Source organism: Lepisosteus oculatus, chromosome 2 (genome assembly GCF_040954835.1).
Source record: "Lepisosteus oculatus isolate fLepOcu1 chromosome 2, fLepOcu1.hap2, whole genome shotgun sequence".
Classification (NCBI taxonomy): Eukaryota; Metazoa; Chordata; class Actinopteri; order Semionotiformes; family Lepisosteidae; genus Lepisosteus; species Lepisosteus oculatus.
In genome coordinates, this window is record NC_090697.1 from 61,756,016 (window position 1) to 61,774,216 (window position 18,201).

General features: G+C 36.7%; 1 protein-coding gene across 2 annotated transcripts in view; it reads right to left on the reverse strand.

The window, feature by feature from the left end:
- ush2a (Usher syndrome 2A (autosomal recessive, mild)) overlaps window positions 1-18,201 on the reverse strand; it is a 409,409-nt gene that overhangs the window by 292,778 nt on the left and 98,430 nt on the right. For both annotated transcript variants that reach the window (XM_015346259.2, XM_069180084.1), the window contains exon 21: window positions 14,051-14,181. In XM_015346259.2, coding sequence (XP_015201745.2) covers window positions 14,051-14,181 — 131 coding nt within the window. The remainder of the gene's footprint in view (window positions 1-14,050; window positions 14,182-18,201) is intronic.

Consider the following 18,201-nt stretch of genomic DNA (forward strand, 5'->3'; position numbering starts at 1 on the left):
GATTGGTAAGGGCCAATGGGAAATTTCGCCAGGACACCGGGGTTATACCCTTACTCTCGAGAAACGCCCTGGGATTTTTAATGACCACAGAGAGTAAGGACCTCGGTTTTACGTCTCATCCGAAGGACGGCGCCAGTTCACAGTATAGTGTCCCCATCACTGTACTGGGGCATTAGGACCCACATGGACCACAGTGTGAGCGCTCACTGTTGGCCCCACTAACACCTCTTTCAGCAGCACCCTTAGTTTTTCCCAGGAGGTCTCCCATCCAGGTACTGACCAGGCTCACTGTAGAACTATGACCTTTTTTTTTAACAAACATTTCTTTGAAAAAATGAAACGTTTCCCTTGGTCAGAGATTAAATAAAACCTCACTCGCACCAAACAAATTTATATTTCTAAATATCACAACATGATCGAATTTTAGTCATTTTAATAACAATGAATAGTCACCTATGCATTACAAAATAAACATTTATATTGATTTGAATCGCGTTTTGATTTAAATCGTAAACGCGTGTTTAAATATATGTGTTTTTTGATTCACAACCAGACAAAATTGATATATTTGTCTTCTTAGTATCTTAATAAACTTTTAGCATAGCTTTCTCCCCGTTTAGATTTATTTTTCTTGGGATCAAACGTGGAAAGATTAGATTGTAATCGTTTTTATTTTTTAAATACATTGCAGAGTTAAAGCAAGTTAAAGCCTTGATTTTATATATCACCTTTAAAAGTGGAATCTCAAAGCAAAGTAAATACCCAACACTGATTGTACCCCTCTGTCATGCTAATAAAGCACCTTGAATTGAATTGAATTGAGGGATAGACATGCAAATAAGATACACTCCACAGACATTCACAACAGCGACATATCATAAAACGTTTGCACATATAGTTAAGTTATTACTTGGTTTTCAAAGTGCAATGAAATACAATATTGTTGTTGTGGCTGTTATTGTTGTTTTTATCCTGTAAAGCAGTGGTTCTCAAACTGTGGTACGCGTACCGGCAGTGGTACGTGAAGTGCCGCCAAGTGGTACGCCAAATGACCCTGGAACTGTGTCGTGTGCGCTGAAAAATTGGGACGGGTTTTCATATTTTGTATTTTAATACGTGTCGAATACGCAGCCTACGTACTACGATACAGTGCGCGCTTACACTTCAGTGGACACAAGAGATACTCTGTAATTCTATACCACTCTATAGGAATGTGTGCTACAGATGCAAGTGACCAATTGTATTTAAAAAAACCTACTGTATCTCCAGCAAAAAAAAGCGTAAAAATGCAAGCTTGCGTATTGCTAAAGCAGGTAAGCTACACTATTTTTGAAGAACCTTATTTACCGTCGGCAAAAGAGCTGACACGTATTATGTGTAGAGAAAAAACTGCTAAACAGCTTGACCTGCTGCCCCCCTCCCCCTGAAAGACACAGTCATTCATAGAATTATTGAAATGAAGGATTATATCAAAAGTACACTGATAGAGCGTGTTAAGATGAGCAGATGTTTTTCACTGCAATTAGATGAGTCTGTAGTCGATTTGCCCAATTTGCTCGTTTACGTTAGATACGAGTTTGAGGGCATGTCCCATGAAGACTTTCTGTTCTGTAAACCGCTACCAACAGGAACTACAGGAGAGCACATATTTCAGCTTCTGAATGAATTTATCGAAGAGAATGGCCTCGACTGGATAAAATGCGTCTGAGTTTGTACAGACGGTGCTAGAGCAATGACAAGCCGACATAACGGTGTAGTTGCACGAATTAGATAAGTTGCTCCAGAAATGAATGTACGCATTACAACATCCACCGCGAGACCTTTGCCGTCAAGAAAATGCCTGACGATTTAATATCTGTTAGACTGTTGTGAATTGTATCAAGGCTCGAAAAATTAATTCACATCCGCTTTGCTCAACTAAACAGACTCACCCCTCTCGCTGAAATGGTGCTTTTTTATTAGTTGTTGTTAATGTTTTTTTTCTGTAAAACACTTTGAGAAGCCACCTTTAAAGGCGTTATATCAAATAAAGTTTATTATTATAATATTTATTATATGTATGTGTGAGTGTGTGTGCACGCGCGCTCATGTTGGTCATTGAGAATTTCTGGGGTTCCTATGAGATGATGACTTGTAGGTGGTACTTGGATGCTTTGGTTGGATTAGGGGTGGTACTTGGTCCAAAAAGTTTGAGAACCCACTTTTAAAGGCGATATATAAAAGCGCTGATTCTTATGGAATGTGTTCCATCGGGGATTAATTTTTTTTTTTCAATCGCGTATCTAAGGAAAATAAATAAAGCTGATACAGTTTAGACTTACTGTATTTTTAACTGTATTACAGCAGCACATTGGACAATGCAACATAAATTGCAAAAATGCACTTGGAATCTGTCCAAGCCCTACTTTGTCAGGCATTTTCTTTTACTACAACGGACATAAAAACTCTCTTGCTTTTAACAGAGCGTTTCATAATTTCTAACTACGAAAATTATTTAAACTGCGACATTTATCATTCATTCCATTCCATTCCATTATCAGTCTTCCATTTCTCCCTAAACATTTTAAGCATGAAAGTTTTATGAAACGGTACCCAAATATGTGATTGCTGTATAGAATGAATTTTAATTTTAAAAAATTATTTAACACGAAAATTAAGTTGGAAATTTCCCCCCTTCTACTTTGAAAATACCTGTGAAACTGGTTTAATTTGTCACAGCCAGCACTCCCGCAGAGAGGGGGGTTGTACTCGTTAATCTCTTAGCCGGAACACATCATTATATCTCATTTTGTATTTCTTTAAAAAAATCGTTTGCCCAGCCACTATTGCTGTTATTGTTTTTATCCTGTAAAGCGCTTCGGGGAGCACAGCTTTCTCACCACTTAGATTACTTTTTGATACCATCCTTACACAAAGCAGAAACTTCTTGTATTTTCTGATGACATACAAGTGGAAAGATAACAGATTTTAAACGTCTTTTTTCTAAACCAGGGAAAATCTGATCATGTTTCTCTATAACAATAATAAAAAACTTTATTTTACATATCATTTTTAAAAGTGGCATCTCAAAGCAATACAGTAGATGTAAACCACAGATTACAAAGTAAATACCCAGACAAACACAAACGCGTTTTTAATAAAATGTTTTTATTCATTCAGCAGAGAGAGCGTAAAACCTGGGCGTAACAGCTGTTCCTTTTTCTGATCACTCGCTCTCTGGATAAACGCCTCGCCTGTCCTGTTCTTTGTTTTCCTAATTTGCCGATTATGCCTGCTGCGATCCACTCCTACCCTCACACCTAAAGAAGACTATGTTAAATTTCTTTGCGCGGTCCATTGTGCAATTAACCCTTGTATGTGCTGTCCTTAAGGTGATATCACATGAAGGTGATATGTAAAATAATGTTTTTATTATTGTTATAGAGAAACATGATCAGATTTTCCCCGGTTCAGAGAAAAATATCTAAAGTATACTAATTTGTCACTAGTATACTTTTAATACAGTCTTTGCTGTGTTCTAGAGGATCCTTGTGATATTTCGAACTCTGGTTGAATGATAAGTTTAGATAAATTTCGTAGTTGGCAATTATGAAACGCTCTGTTAAAAGCAAGGGAGTTTTTATGTCCGTTGCAGTTTTTTTAAACTATACTTGTTTGAATTGACTGAGATCCATGCTGTACCACACAATGTCTGTTTTTTTTTTGTGCTGTCCTTTGACAAAACAAGGCTCACCAGATAATGTGAATCGAAACCTGTTTTTATAGCTTTTAAAGTCGTGCGATGTGTAAGCGGGAACACATCATTATATCTTACATATGAAAAATACATAATATAGCTCCCAAACAAACGCAAATGTGTTTTTAATAAGATGCTTTTATTCGTTTATAATCCGACGATTTCAGGAAGCTTTCTGGAGCAGCACTGTCAGACCTGAGCGCTGACAGTCAATCTGGACAAGACCAGAGTTACTGTATGGTTTTCCAGAAAAAAAGCCAGACCTCCAGAAAGCTTCCTGAAAGTTTTTATGTCCATTGCAGTCAAAGAAAATGCCTGACAAAGTAGGGCTTGGACAGATTCCAAGTGCATTTTTGCAATTTACGTTGCATTGTCCAATGTGCTGCTGTAATACAGTTTAAAATACAGTAAGTCTAAACTGTATCAGCTTTATTTATGGGTTGCAATTTAGAAAAAGTCAAAAACCGCACTCAAGATGCAATTTAGAGCTTTCTGGCAAGAGGAGACAAATTAATAATGTAACATGCCATTGTTTGTGCATGAACAAAGGTATACTGCTATTTTCCTTAGATACGCGATTAAAAAAAATTTTTTTTGAATCCCCGGCGGAACACATTCCATAAGAATCAGTGCTTTTATATATCGCCTTTAAAGGTGGCTTCTCAAAACGCTTTACAGGATAAAAACAACAATAACAGCAACAACAAAAATATTGTATTTCATTGCACTTTGAAAAACAAGTAATAACTTAACTATATGTGCAAACATTTTATGATATGTCGCTGTTGTGAATGTCTGTGGAGTGTATCTTATTTGCATGTCTATCCCTCAATTCAATTCAATTCAAGGTGCTTTATTAGCATGACAGAGGGGTACAATCGGTGTTGGGTATTTACTTTGCTTTGAGATTCCACTTTTAAAGGTGATATATAAAATCAAGGCTTTAACTTGCTTTAACTCCGCAATGTATTTAAAAAATAAAAACGATTACAATCTAATCTTTCCACGTTTGATCCCAAGATCCCAAGAAAAATAAATCTAAACGGGGAGAAAGCTATGCTGAAAGTTTATTAAGATACTTAGAAAACAAAGATATCAATTTATGTTGCATTTGTCTGGTTGTGAATCAAAAAACACATATATTTAAACACGCGTTTACGATTTAAATCAAAACGCGATTCAAATCAATATAAATGTTTATTTTGTAATGCATAGGTGACTATTCATTGTTATTAAAATGACTTAAATTCGATCATGTTGTGATATTTAGAAATATAAATTTGTTTGGTGCGAGTGAGGTTTTATTTAATCTCTGACCAAGGGAAACGTTTCATTTTTTCAAAGAAATGTTTGTTAAAAAAAAAGGTCATAGTTCTACAGTGGGATTCGATCACAGACCATGTGACATAGGAGTCAGGAACCTAACCCACAGCGCCACCGGCAAGGTCACATGCAGAGTGCTGAAAAAGCACTACAGAAACATTATCAACAGACAATGTACAGCGTGTACTATTCTTGTGTTGCGGTACATGAATATAATTATATCATTATTAATTTCTTTAGATACGCGATTCCATATTATATTCCCTTTTAATCAAATTCTAAAAGTATGCTTGTTGACTCCGGTATCACGTTAGTTAAAGACTTCAATGCTTAAAATGTTTAGGGAGAAATGGAATACTGGTGTGTATGTTTTCTTTAAAGTACCGAGACCAGCCATATACTGTATGTTTAAGTTCCAAAATTAATATCATTTATGGCCTTCACACGCGTTGCAGTATGCTCCTATTCTTTTTATGCTCAGACACTAAGATTTCCCTTCAGTGGTAAAATTCCATATAAATATTCAAAACTTAAACGGGCACAGTAAAGATGTTTACTGTAAATCTTTCTACGACAGACCAACGGACCATGAGTGCTCCTGTCGGTCAACCAATCACGTACTGTGGTACCGCGCGTCATCATGCGTCACAATGCGCGACGCCATAGCCAATTACCTCCGGTACGTGTGTGTACCACGCACTTTGAATGGCTGCATCTGTACAACTTAAATTCTTAATTGGAAAAAGATTGTCCCTCTGCAGTGACTGGGATTCGAAACCACTTTCTCGCAACAGCTCAAATGCTGTACATGAGATGTTAAGCTTTATTAGCTCCACCTGGCGGTTTTACAAGGTGATTCCAGATACTATTATCATAATTCATTTAAAATGTGGTATAATGCGGTTAGATGCGCCGCACCTACTGTACCATGTTTTAACGCAGCGTACTCCGCACATTTTGAATGACTGGATCTGTATGTTGTGCTTATGTTTCAGATTTTTCTGTGGCATATAATGCAAACTACACATGTCACTATTATACCTTGCCAATTTCTGCATATTGTAGTAAGAGCCGTAAGTACAAAAATACACTCCCCATTGTTAAAAACATTGAGGTGCTTTGCAGTAGCTAACTGACAGATAGTAATAACAACATAAACAAAGACAATCTAATAATGCAATTTCAAATAATCAACAAGATGAGTTGTGGATATTATTAACCAATGATTCTATTTAAAAAAGGAAAGGTATTTACTTTTGTTTATATAACCTTGTAGTTCCTTTAAATATACAGTATACATATATACTGTATATAATATATTTTAAACAAATATATGGTCTCCAAAATCAATGGTAAGTACAAATCCCACAATGGAAAGTACCAAGTTGGTTTGAAATAGTACATAACGTATGATGAAAGTCAAAGACCATTTTTCTAAAATTCTCCCAAAGTCCTGTAATTTTAGTAGAGTTTAAAGAAATAATATCTAGATAAAACAGACAAATATATTTATGAAACTTTTTAGAGTAAGGTTCTGAAGAAAACATTCTTGCCCATTTGAAGTAGTTACTGTACAGTAAATACTGTAGATAGCATGTGGAACATATCCCTCTCCTTTTTAAGGCCATCTTATGCAATCTTAAGAGGAAATTAAATTTTCTATACTGTTTTGATAGGATTGAAAAAATAACTTTCAGGGCTTTTAAAGGTATAAAATTATTTGACGCTTACAAAGACATAATGCAAATATATACAATACATTGTGTCCTTGTGCTTTAAAAGGCTGCATTTGAAGATGGTGAGATTAAAGGATGGCCTTTGCCTTTTGTGTTCTTATTTTCCAACACGTGCAGTGGTAGAAAGGCTTTACATAAGGTGGTTATTGAATTCACCAATAAGGAGACCAGTTGGAATTCTGCATCTTTGTGACAATTTCAGCAGTAACTAAACACTTTTTCATGAGACAGCATTAAATGAAATGCTCATTAATTTCATCATTAGAATAGGGTGTGTGGGGAAGCACACCAGTTTCCTATGTCACGCCCAATTAGCATCCCATGGTAGAAATCCCATTAGTATTGTTGAATTCACTAATGGGAAAACTAATGGGCATGCTACCAGGGGACATTAATTGGCCATGACACCGCTTTTAGTTTTAATTATTCAGCTGGCCTAATGAAATGTGTTTGTAAAGCACTAAAACAGCCAAATTTGGTATGCTAGGGAAATAGTTGGTGGTCCTGTGGATACTGATATAAGCACATTTACTTCACAGTTAGTTTTGTCATTATAGAAATCTACTTGCCTTCCGATTTTGGAATCAAGGCCGAACTTCTTTCATACTGTACTTGTGTTCTTAACCAGTAACTCAGTCTGTCAGCCTCAAGATGGTGATATAGGCTTACGTCCAGCCACATGTTGACTAATAAATTATTATAATTAAAAATCAGAAAGGTATACAATACTGTTTTTATAGTTATGTATTTTATTTATCCTTATTTATCATTTACACCCTTGTGAAAGGGTGAATATATACAGTATGAGATAATTGTAAACATTTGTATATACTTCTTTTGGAAAATGTGTCTGATGCATTATATTGATGGGTTACACAGTTTTTCTGAAGGAACTGGAGACACTTTACAAAAAAATGTGTTGAGTCTGGAATAAACTATGTGTCACGATTGTAGTCCCTCCCCCTTAAGGGTGCTCCAGCGTGTTCACTTCAGACCTGATTTTGTGCACCTGCCCCTTGTTCCAGCCCTCCTTAAAAGCCAGACGCTGATGTTAATATGGGCCCATTGGTTTCCGCATCATGCGAGCCCAGGACCCGGATGCGCCTGGCTCCATTATGCTTTTAGTTTTTGTACCTGTTCCTGTTTCCCCTGCCGGTCCCAACCCGGCTCTGGTTTTTAATCGTCATTCCCAGATGGATCGCCTGGCTTTGGACTTTTGCTCTGTCTTTGGATTCCGCTTTTGACTCATCCCCGGATTGTTCGCCTTGGCCACACCTTCCCCGACCACCAACACTCCATGGACACCCCCCCCTGTTTTCATTCCCATATCGTGCATGACTTTTCCCCCCGTGTTTTCTTCACTTTTCCCTGGATCGTGTCGTCCACATAGCGTCCGGAAAGAACTGTTCATTACAGAATGCAGAGCCTAAACCTGGACCCCATGGACATCACTCTGGCAGCCTGGACTCCATCTGGTTTTGTTCTTTCCTTTTTTTTTCTCAGGGCTTCGGAGCCGCCCTGAGAAGGAGGGGCGTACTGTCACAATTGTAGTCCCTCCCCCTTAAGGGCGCTCCAGCTCTTTCACTTTGAACCTGATTTTGGCACCTGCCCCTTGTTCCAGCCCCCCTTAAAAGCCAGACGTTGACATTAATCCGGGCTCTGCATTGGTTTCTGCATCATGCCAGCCCAGGACCTGGATGTGCCTGGCTCTGTTATGCTTTTAGTTTCTGTTCCCGTTCCCATTTCCCCTGCCAGTCCCGAGCCGGCGCTGGTTTTTAATTGTCATTCCTGGAAGGATCGCCTGGTTTTGGACTTTTGCTCTGTCTTTGGATTGTTTGCTTTGGCCACACCTTCCCCGACCACCAGCACTCCATGGACACACCCCCCTGTTTTCATTCCCATATCCTGCATGACTTTTTCCCCGGTGTTTTCTTCACTTCCTTCACGATTCAAGATACTGGGGGTTTTGTTTCATGGACAAGACTGCAAGACCATAAACTGGTTGGGGAAAATGGCTAAGGTAAGATCAAAGATTGGTCTGTGGAAAACACACTCTCTACCTCCCTCAGGCAATGAGCAAGAGTTGATAGCAGACATCCTCTCAGCCTTAGTGTACATGGCCATGGAGTACAGACTGCCAACCAGACTCAAACAAGCGCTGGCTGCGGGAAATGGTGTTCAACTTCGTATGGGGGCAGGAGGTACAGATGCCCAGAAATCTGATGTGTCAGACAGTGGAGAGTGGAGGGAGAGATGTACCCCACTTCCCTCTGAAGCTGAATTGTATCTTCTTCTGCAATCTTTACCACTGCAGGCACTACAGAACCTGGTCATGCTCAAGGTCCAGTACTTTCTCAATACTGATGAGGGAGTATAAAGGGAAAGGAACAACTAGGACCATGCACTCAGGCTATCAAGTGGAACCAGAAACACCAGCACAGCTCTGCAATAACCACAGGACAAGAAAGAGAGAGAGGAACTAGTTGCCAAAGAGAAGCTGAAGGTTTCCAGAGAAATCTGGGAAAGGATGCAGCCAAAGGAATTGGACCTCAATTGTTTGGGAGTCCACAAAAGGCTCTCTGAGACAGGGTGTTTACACACATTGTTTAAACAGAACCCCACACTGAACACAGGACTCACAGCACAGCAGAGGAGACAAGGAGAAATGGAGGAGGAGCAGACGTAAATGTTTTCAGCACGTTTGCCAAAACAGTGTGGGAGAGACTGGACCCAAAAGTCACGCTTCTGGGAGGGTAAACAGTGTTAACCTATCAGAGCATAATGCTGGAGGTGGCACAGACCAAATTGGATAAAAGGACACCGTACCTTTTTTGGCATCTGAAGCGAAAGAAGGAGCTTTGGAACGCAAGGAATTCAGTATTCTACTTAGTAAGAAGTGGGGAGCCAACAAGTTGGAGGGGGAAAATCCTTGTGAACCTGAAAGGGTGAATGAAGAGTGACAATTCCAAGGAGAGATGGAATAGACTATGGGCCTTTCACAAAGGCTAAGGATATACTGTAAGACTTTTCATGAAATAGCTCCTGTAAATGCTCAGATACTCATGGTTTAAGAGCCAAGCAGGGGCCAATGGACACAACAATGTGAACTGTTGTAAATAGATGTAAATGCAAAAGGAGTATGGAGTCCAGAGAGTGTTTTCACACCTCAAATGGCTCACAGAAGCTCAAGTATACCATATGTAATAAAGTAACCTTGCATGTAGAGCTGTAATAAAGTTTATTTCTGCAAAAATTGTTTTGTACTGTAGATGGTAGTTGGCTATTAAATTCAACTATTAATTTTTTGGTGTTAGTGTGGCCAGCAGGGGGTGCTCACCCTGCAGTTTATGTGGGTCCTAATGCCCCAGTATAGTAACAGGGCCACTATACGGTACACTAAACTGTAAAAAGGTATGGTCCTGACTCTCTTTGGTCATTAAGCAGCCAGAAGCCATATCACTCTGCAACTCACAACTGGCAACCCACTGAAGCTAAGCAGGTGTGAGCATGGTCAGTACCTGGATGGGGAGACCTCCTGGGAAAAACTAAAGTTGCTGCTGGAAGAGGTGTTAGTGGGGCCAGCAGGGGGCACTCACCGTGTAGTACATGTGTGTCCTAATGGCCCAGTACAGTGACGGGGACACTATACTAAACAGGCACCGTCCTTTGGATGAGATGTAAAACCGAGGTCCTGACTCTCTGTGGTCATTAAAAATCCCAGAGTGTTTCTCAAAAAGAAAGTGTGTAACCCCGGTGTCCTGGCAAAATTTCTCATTGGCCCTTACCACTCATGGCCTCCTAATAGTCCCATCTATGGCTTCATTACACTGTTCTCCTCCTCAATGATAGCTGATGTGTGGTGTGTGTTCTGGTGCACTATGGCTGCCGTCACATCATCCAGGTGGATGCTGCACTTTGAGTGGAGTGTCCTAAAAGCACTATAAAAGTGTAAGAAATTATTATAAAAAATCCCAGGGTGTTTCTCGAAAATAGGTAGGGGTGTAATCCCGGTGTCCTGGCCAAACTTTCTATTGGCCTTTACCAATCATGGCCTCCTAATAATTCTCATCTATGAATTGGCTTCATCACTCTGTTCTCCTCCCCACGGATAGCTGTAGTACAATTGACATACTGGTGCACTACAGCTGCCGTCACATCATCCAGGTGGGGCTTCACATTGGTGGTGGAGGGAAGTCGCCATTACCTGTAAAGCACTTTAAGTGGAGTGTCCAGAAAAGCACTATATAAGTGTAAGCAATTATTATTGTCAGTTGATTTCTGTGTTCATGTCCATTATTGTTTATTGAAATTAGGGGAATCTTTTCTATAGAGATGCTTTAATAAATTGATTAGATGATCACTGTTTAGACTAATAGAACCTTAATGTGTTTTCAGAGCCCGGCATATTCAGAATCGTATTGAAATTGTACAACAAAAATCATGAAAAATGCACAACCGTAGGTTTAACAAATGAAAAGGTTTACATGTGACAATTTTTTAAGTTAATTTCAGATAGAATGTACCTTTTAAATGTTATATTCAAGTAATAAAACTGGGTTTTTAATGCAGAGAAAGTGAAATGAAAAAACTGTATTTGTACAGACATGAATATCATCACAGTTTTAAGTAGTCTTCTGCTATTTGTATTTCACTTACATTCATTTATTTTTCACTTCTGCAATATATGAACACTGGCAAGTTTCTGATACGTAGTGTAGCTTGATGAATTGATGAAATATTGATTGTTGCACTACTACACTGAAAGAATAATGTTGTGAAACAAAAGTGCTTCAATTGGAGTAGTTGGGATCATTCGTTGTTCTAATGTTGTTCATTATCCCAGCTCAGTGCTTATTCCTGTTTGTAATTTTTTAGTAAAATTAAAAAGAGCTGTAGTAATTAAAATAAATATGTACAATTGTACATGTTTTCTAAAAATAAATACAATTATATTATAGAACATAAAGTACATATGTACCTAGCAGAAAGCAGTACAAAGCATGACACTGAATTCATGCTTATCGACATGAGCAATCAACTATCTAAGGCCAGTGCAGTATCTGTGGACTATACTTGAGCTTCAGTCCTAACTGAAGAATTTGGGGTTGATATTTGATCCTGGCTTGACACCCACATGTGAAACATATTGCCAAAACATATTTTTTCATCCTCAGAAATATTGCTAGACTATGTTCTATGTTGTATGTTATCTTTTCTCAAATTGACTACTGTAACGCTCTACTCTCTGGGGTATCTAAATCCACATTGAATAAACTCCAATATGTCCAAAATTTGGCAGCCAGAATACTGACCAGATCTAGTGCAAGTGATCACATTACTCCTATCCTGGAATCCTAGCACTGGCTTCCTATCATGTAGACTTCAAAATCTTCATGCTTTCCAATAAATTTCTGCATGGCTTAGCATCTCAGTAACTGTCTGAGCTACTATTGTTCTGCTCCCCACCTCGCAGCCTTCATTCGTCAAATTCTGGTTTCTCATCTGTCCCTAGCCAGTCTACACTCTATGGGAGACAAGGTCCTCTAGTGTTATGTCCCAAAGCTCTGGTACTCTATTCCAAAGGATATCAGAGAGTCACCTTCCCTGAGTTGTTTCAAATCAAGCTTCAAAACCTTCTTTTTTAGAAGGGCTTTTATTTAACTGGTTCTACACAATGTGCCCCTTCGCTCCTGCTGTATTCCGTAACCCCTTGTACTACCTCCTCTCATTTGTATATTCACTGTGTACAGTATATTTCATATATTTTTTGTTGTACTGTATAGCACCCTGAGAAGCCACTTTTAAAGGTGCTTTACAGAAATAAAGTTTATTATTATAGTAATTTTAAAATTTTCTGTTATACACTTAATTACTTTTGTTACAGTATTTAAGATATTAACAAGTTATTAACGCTAAAGTACTGTAACTTTCAAAATTTGTCAACTTTATTATTGCAATGTATGCAATTATTGTACTGTTTCTAGCAGTACAGTGTGGAAACATTTTCAGGGTAAGAAACAGTGCTTTATGTGTCTTTTATCAAGCACTCAATCTGTAGGCTAATGGTGCATTTCTGACAGCATACTATGTTATGTGCTTTCTAAAATGTGGACCTTTCTTTTTGAAGATAAAGTTTTATTTCAGGAGAACTGTGAATCAGATTTTAAGCAACTGCAAGTAGAAGATAAAGTTTGGTGTCTTGACAATTTCTGCAGGATTTGTTAGAATTGTGACTTTGAAATTGACTCTGAAACTATGCAGAAAACTGAGAGGTAGTTAGAACAACTCTGGATAGGTCATTTACATTATATATACATTACAAATTATATATTTATATATATATTACATTATAAATATAATTAATCACTGCTGATGCAAAACCATGATTTTTGTAACTAATAAAAGATCTGAATCTCTTCTCTGAGATTTAATATGGCATGATTACAATAAAAATAAAATAAAACATTTTATTCCAGATTTTTTTCCCTTGCACTACCTACTGTTACTGTATCTTTTAAAAGTCTTTCTTCCTCATCATCTGGCCAGGTGGCTATAGGCAGTTGACCAACTGCCTGGGCAGATGCCGAAATTGCTTAAAATTCTAAGCTAATTTGGCATTTGCCCCAGGCATCTGGGCACTTCGCCATTACAGCAACTGCCCAGATTCGGCAACTGTCCATAACATATGTATATGCCAAAGTATTTTTGTGTTTTACCCAAATAAATAGTTATACCTGTTTCGGTATTTTGCACAGCATTACATCCACACATATTTTTACAACTGATATAATAATGGGCCTGGAGTCTTCCCTTTCATTGTTCATATTGTAGGAAGATTATTAAGCATGTATAGTACATCGCATTCATTTTCAAGCTGTGAACTTGAAAATAAAGTTGAAACTTGCTATTCATTTGTCATCTGCCTTTATCCAGACCTTAATTTGATACGACATTGTACATAGCAATTGTTCACAGCCCTTTTTTGCCACACATTGTGAAAAAGAAATCTGCTGACAAATACTTTATTGGTATAACATATCCATTTAGTTTCACTCTAATTGCTGTGTAAAATGATTTAATGATTTAAAGTTCTGTATCTAAAAGGTGTTAAATACTTATTTCTTAATTAAGACAGAGGGATAGTTTAAAAAACAAGAAACATAAATCTTCTATGCTAAGTGTGTACAACACTATTTCTCTTTACTTTTTAAATTTGTTACAGATCACTAATTATTGAAGGAAGGGTTTTTCTTACCTGGGGATCAAAAAGAAAGAAAGGGCGTCCTCTGCGCATTTGCAAGACTACATACTCTTCTTGTTCACCAGGAGATATAGCCAATAGAATCAGCCCATCTTCTGCTCTCGTTCTGAAGCTCAGCTTAATGCCTGAGATTTGAAAACAGACAGTTACATTTTGCTTTTAGAAATGAGAACACGTAGAGTGTGGTTAAAAACAACATGCACAGTACAAAAATTTTACCACAGGGCATATTAAAACAGTATCACAAATTTTAGGTGCACTGAAAGATGCACTTTGAAAGAACAAAGGTTAACATATAAAATGTAAAAAACAGACTTGTGTTTTTCCTTACCTGTGTTTAGTGCTCCATGCAGTATAAACTGTAGTATGTGCTCTAAGTTTACAAGTGACACATTGATATGCCAGAACAATGATTTTTTGTTAAAATCTTTAATGTTTGATCCATCCATTTTCCAACTGCTTTATCAATTACAGCTTCACAGTGGAGATGGAGCCTATCCTGGCAAGCAATGGGCACCAATCAGGATATACTCTGGATGGGATCCCAGTCCATCCAGACTATCCAGAGTCCATACTCTCTGCACAGGAATCAGGACACACACAGATACAAACATGCAGATACTCATTCCATGAACCCTGAAAGGCCCCAGCTCTGTGAAGCAGTAATGCTTATCACTGCATCACTGCAGCACCCTTCCTTAATGTTATGGTGCAAAATAAAAAAATATATATATATGTTTATTAGAATACTACAATGATGTTCTTTAGTACAGAAAAATAATATACTATTTTATTTATTTTTCCACCAGAACTTTTATGATAAATCTGAGTACAGAAAAAAAAATAAAACTATGAATATAGTTTGTTACAATAGCTAAAGCAAAAACATAGAAGAACAGTAAATATGCTTTAGCATTACAATTTTGAACTAATTTTTGAACTAATGAAGTAAAAATACACTGGATTACTGTATGCATGCATTTATTTTCTCTATGGCAAATGCATATGATTATATTTTGCAATGTGAACAACACACATACCACAATAGCATTTTTAGGGAAGATAGTAATTCAGTTACGTTTCTTCTTGAGGAAAAAAATAAAGTATATATAAAATTAAACTTTTATTTCTGATTTAATCTCTTATGTATTTCTTATTCAAGTAAATAATTCGCTTTAATTATTGTGTGAAATGGTAATAACATCTCAAGAATACTACGACAGACTGTAAACCACTACATTATGTAAATCAATAGAAAAATGTATAATATCACACAGGGAAGAGTAGTAATCAAAATTAATAATGCTTTTGAGTATTTCTTGTAAAAATAACTTTTAAATGAGATCTCATCTGAACTGCTATACAAAAATAAAATTCAGACATTGAAGAGAATTTGATTCAGCCAAAATTATGGAAACTATAGATAAAATGGGTTGACTGAGGAAATGTATTTCATACCTCAGAATACAGTGCTGTCACTAATATCTGGTGTTTGTTGGTTGGTTCCTTAGCAGACCAACCTTTTAAATACCACCTTATGGTTTTGAAATTTTAAATCTGAATTTCATGGGTGTAACCATGCTTATACACAGTATTAGTTTTGTACTTTTCCTATAAAAAGGTGCATGTTACATATAATATAAATCCACACAGATTTAAAATACACATTAAAATAATGGGTCTCATGAAAGGTTTTAGAATTACACTGTATATAAATATATAACAAATAAAATATATATATTGTTAAACAAATGTGGATAATAATACCATTCTTGCTTTGCTGAAAACTGTTAGGAACCATAGAAGCTGAAGTGTAGGAGCTGCACATAGTGTCTTTTTCAAATTAGTATAATACACATGCTGTCTTTTTAAAATGTTTAGGGATAAATACTGTATGATAAATTGTTCACATATCCATGATGGATAGATGTAAAAAAACAGTTGCTTGTTACCATCCAAGTGAAAAAACACACTTTGTTAAAAGGTTTTCCTTGTGTTCCTTGTCTTTGGATTTGAACGTTTTTTATATTTAAGTTCATTTAATTACATAGCTATTTTCAAGAACAAACAAAACAGAACAACACAAATGATTTTGCTAAAATAATTTGACTTCTTGCTTCAAAGCCATCATCTTTGAGAATGCAACCTCAGCAGCAAGCTTAGAAGTGTGAAGCCTAAAGACATTTAAAGTTAAGTATTAACACTTGATAAGTGTGGAAATGTATGTGCTTTATAAAATGATTTTCAGAAACTGTTGTGTCTAATGTTGTATAAAAAACAAAAACACTGAATTCTTTCTTTAGCAGTTTTATATAAGTTTTAATTAATAATAGATTAATTAAAATGTTAGTTTTTTAAATTATTAAATAAGGAAATCAAATCAGCTTTCCACTTTATTTTCAATATGAAAATCATATTTTAGCTTATTTTCACTATAAGCACAGAGAAAAATCTTCATATATAATTTATCAAATGCTATTGCTTCGTAACTACTAACAATAGTACTAACACCACTTTGCATTAAAACATTCTGTTTTGAAAATACAGATGCTTACATTCTTTAGCCGAAACTTACAGTATGTTCTCTTACATTTTTGATATCGCCTCTTCATAAGGTCAAATATTTTTAAATAAAATACACAAATCTAAAATAAAACATGTGTGTTGGGGGGAGGGCAAAGATTATTAACTGTCTTATTTGTTTTGCCTATATGATGGATTTGATGCTTTATTTCTTTTCTACAAACCTATTATTACCACCATAAGTAAAACAAACAGGACAGTTTGGCTCTAATCTGCTTAGTACATAACCTGAATAACTTCAGTCATGTTTGCATTAATGCTGCATTAATCACGTTGTTGCGTATTAATGAGTTTTCAGGAAATGCTAATTACTGTCATAGATTCTGCAGCACCCCATTAAATATACAAATTACAGAATTAAAGAGCCAGAGCTTTTCATGATTAATCTTTAAATGGGGAAAAACTAATGATGTCTGTACAAAGTTTCTCTCTACTTTCGGCTGACTGAACCCATTTGACAATCAATCAAATTAATTAAGGAAAATAATTTGTATCATTTAACATTTTTCCATAGCAATAATATACAGAAGAGGAAAATTGTTTCTCTGTATTCAAGGCTCTCATTTGCCAGGTCTACATTTAAATAACATTTTGCATGAAAACAGTGGCCAAAGAATCCCATAAAGTGTTTTTAACACTCCTGTGTCAAGATCAAGCTGTGTATTCCAAAGTTAACTGAAACATGTTCTAGAAAAACAAGAATACAACTTCCTGATCTTTGCAAAAAACATGTCAATATCAAATAGCATAAAGTCATATACAATTCTCTAGTGCCAGTTTTTTTTTTTGGTGTGTACATATGTTTATGCTTTTCCTTCTTATTATATATGGGGATGAAACTGAATGAAAATTCATATGTAGGGTGGAGTGGTGGCACTGTGGCTAAGGCTCTGCGCCCGTTGTTTGAAGGTTGCCGGTTCAAATCCTGCGGCTAGCAGAGGAATCCTACTACATTGGGCCCCTGAGCAAAGCCCCAGCTATTCCAGGGGCACCGTATAAATGGCTGACCCTGTGCTCTGACCCCAGGCTTCTCTCTGTCTGTGTGTCTCATGGAGAGCAAGGTGGGGTATGCAAAAAGACAAATTCCTAATGCAAGCAATTGTACAGTATATGGCCAATAAAGTGATCCAATCTGATGTATTTAATTTCTATAGCTTTGCTTCAGCTTGAACATCTTGAGTAAGCAAGAGGAATAGAACTTCATGGACATTGTTCCTCTACTGTGACATAAAACACATAATGCGCAAGCAAAATAGTGAACCAGCTCTGTCAGAGAATCTTAAAAGGGGTCTTTACTTTAATTCCAACATGATTCAATTTTAAAACTAATGTTTTAAAGTCCCTTGTTGGGTTTTGGGGTTAGAAATATAGCAATGCCACTTTCATTTCATTTGGAGAGTACTCCTCTACAATGTTTGAAACTATTCATTTTGTAACATTCAAATACGTAGACCCCTTCTGAAATGAATGTCACATGATACAGTACAAATTTTATTGAGCAACCCTTTACTCACTAAATCAAGCACCTTCAACAACTCCCAGACCACAGAGTCAATTTGAAA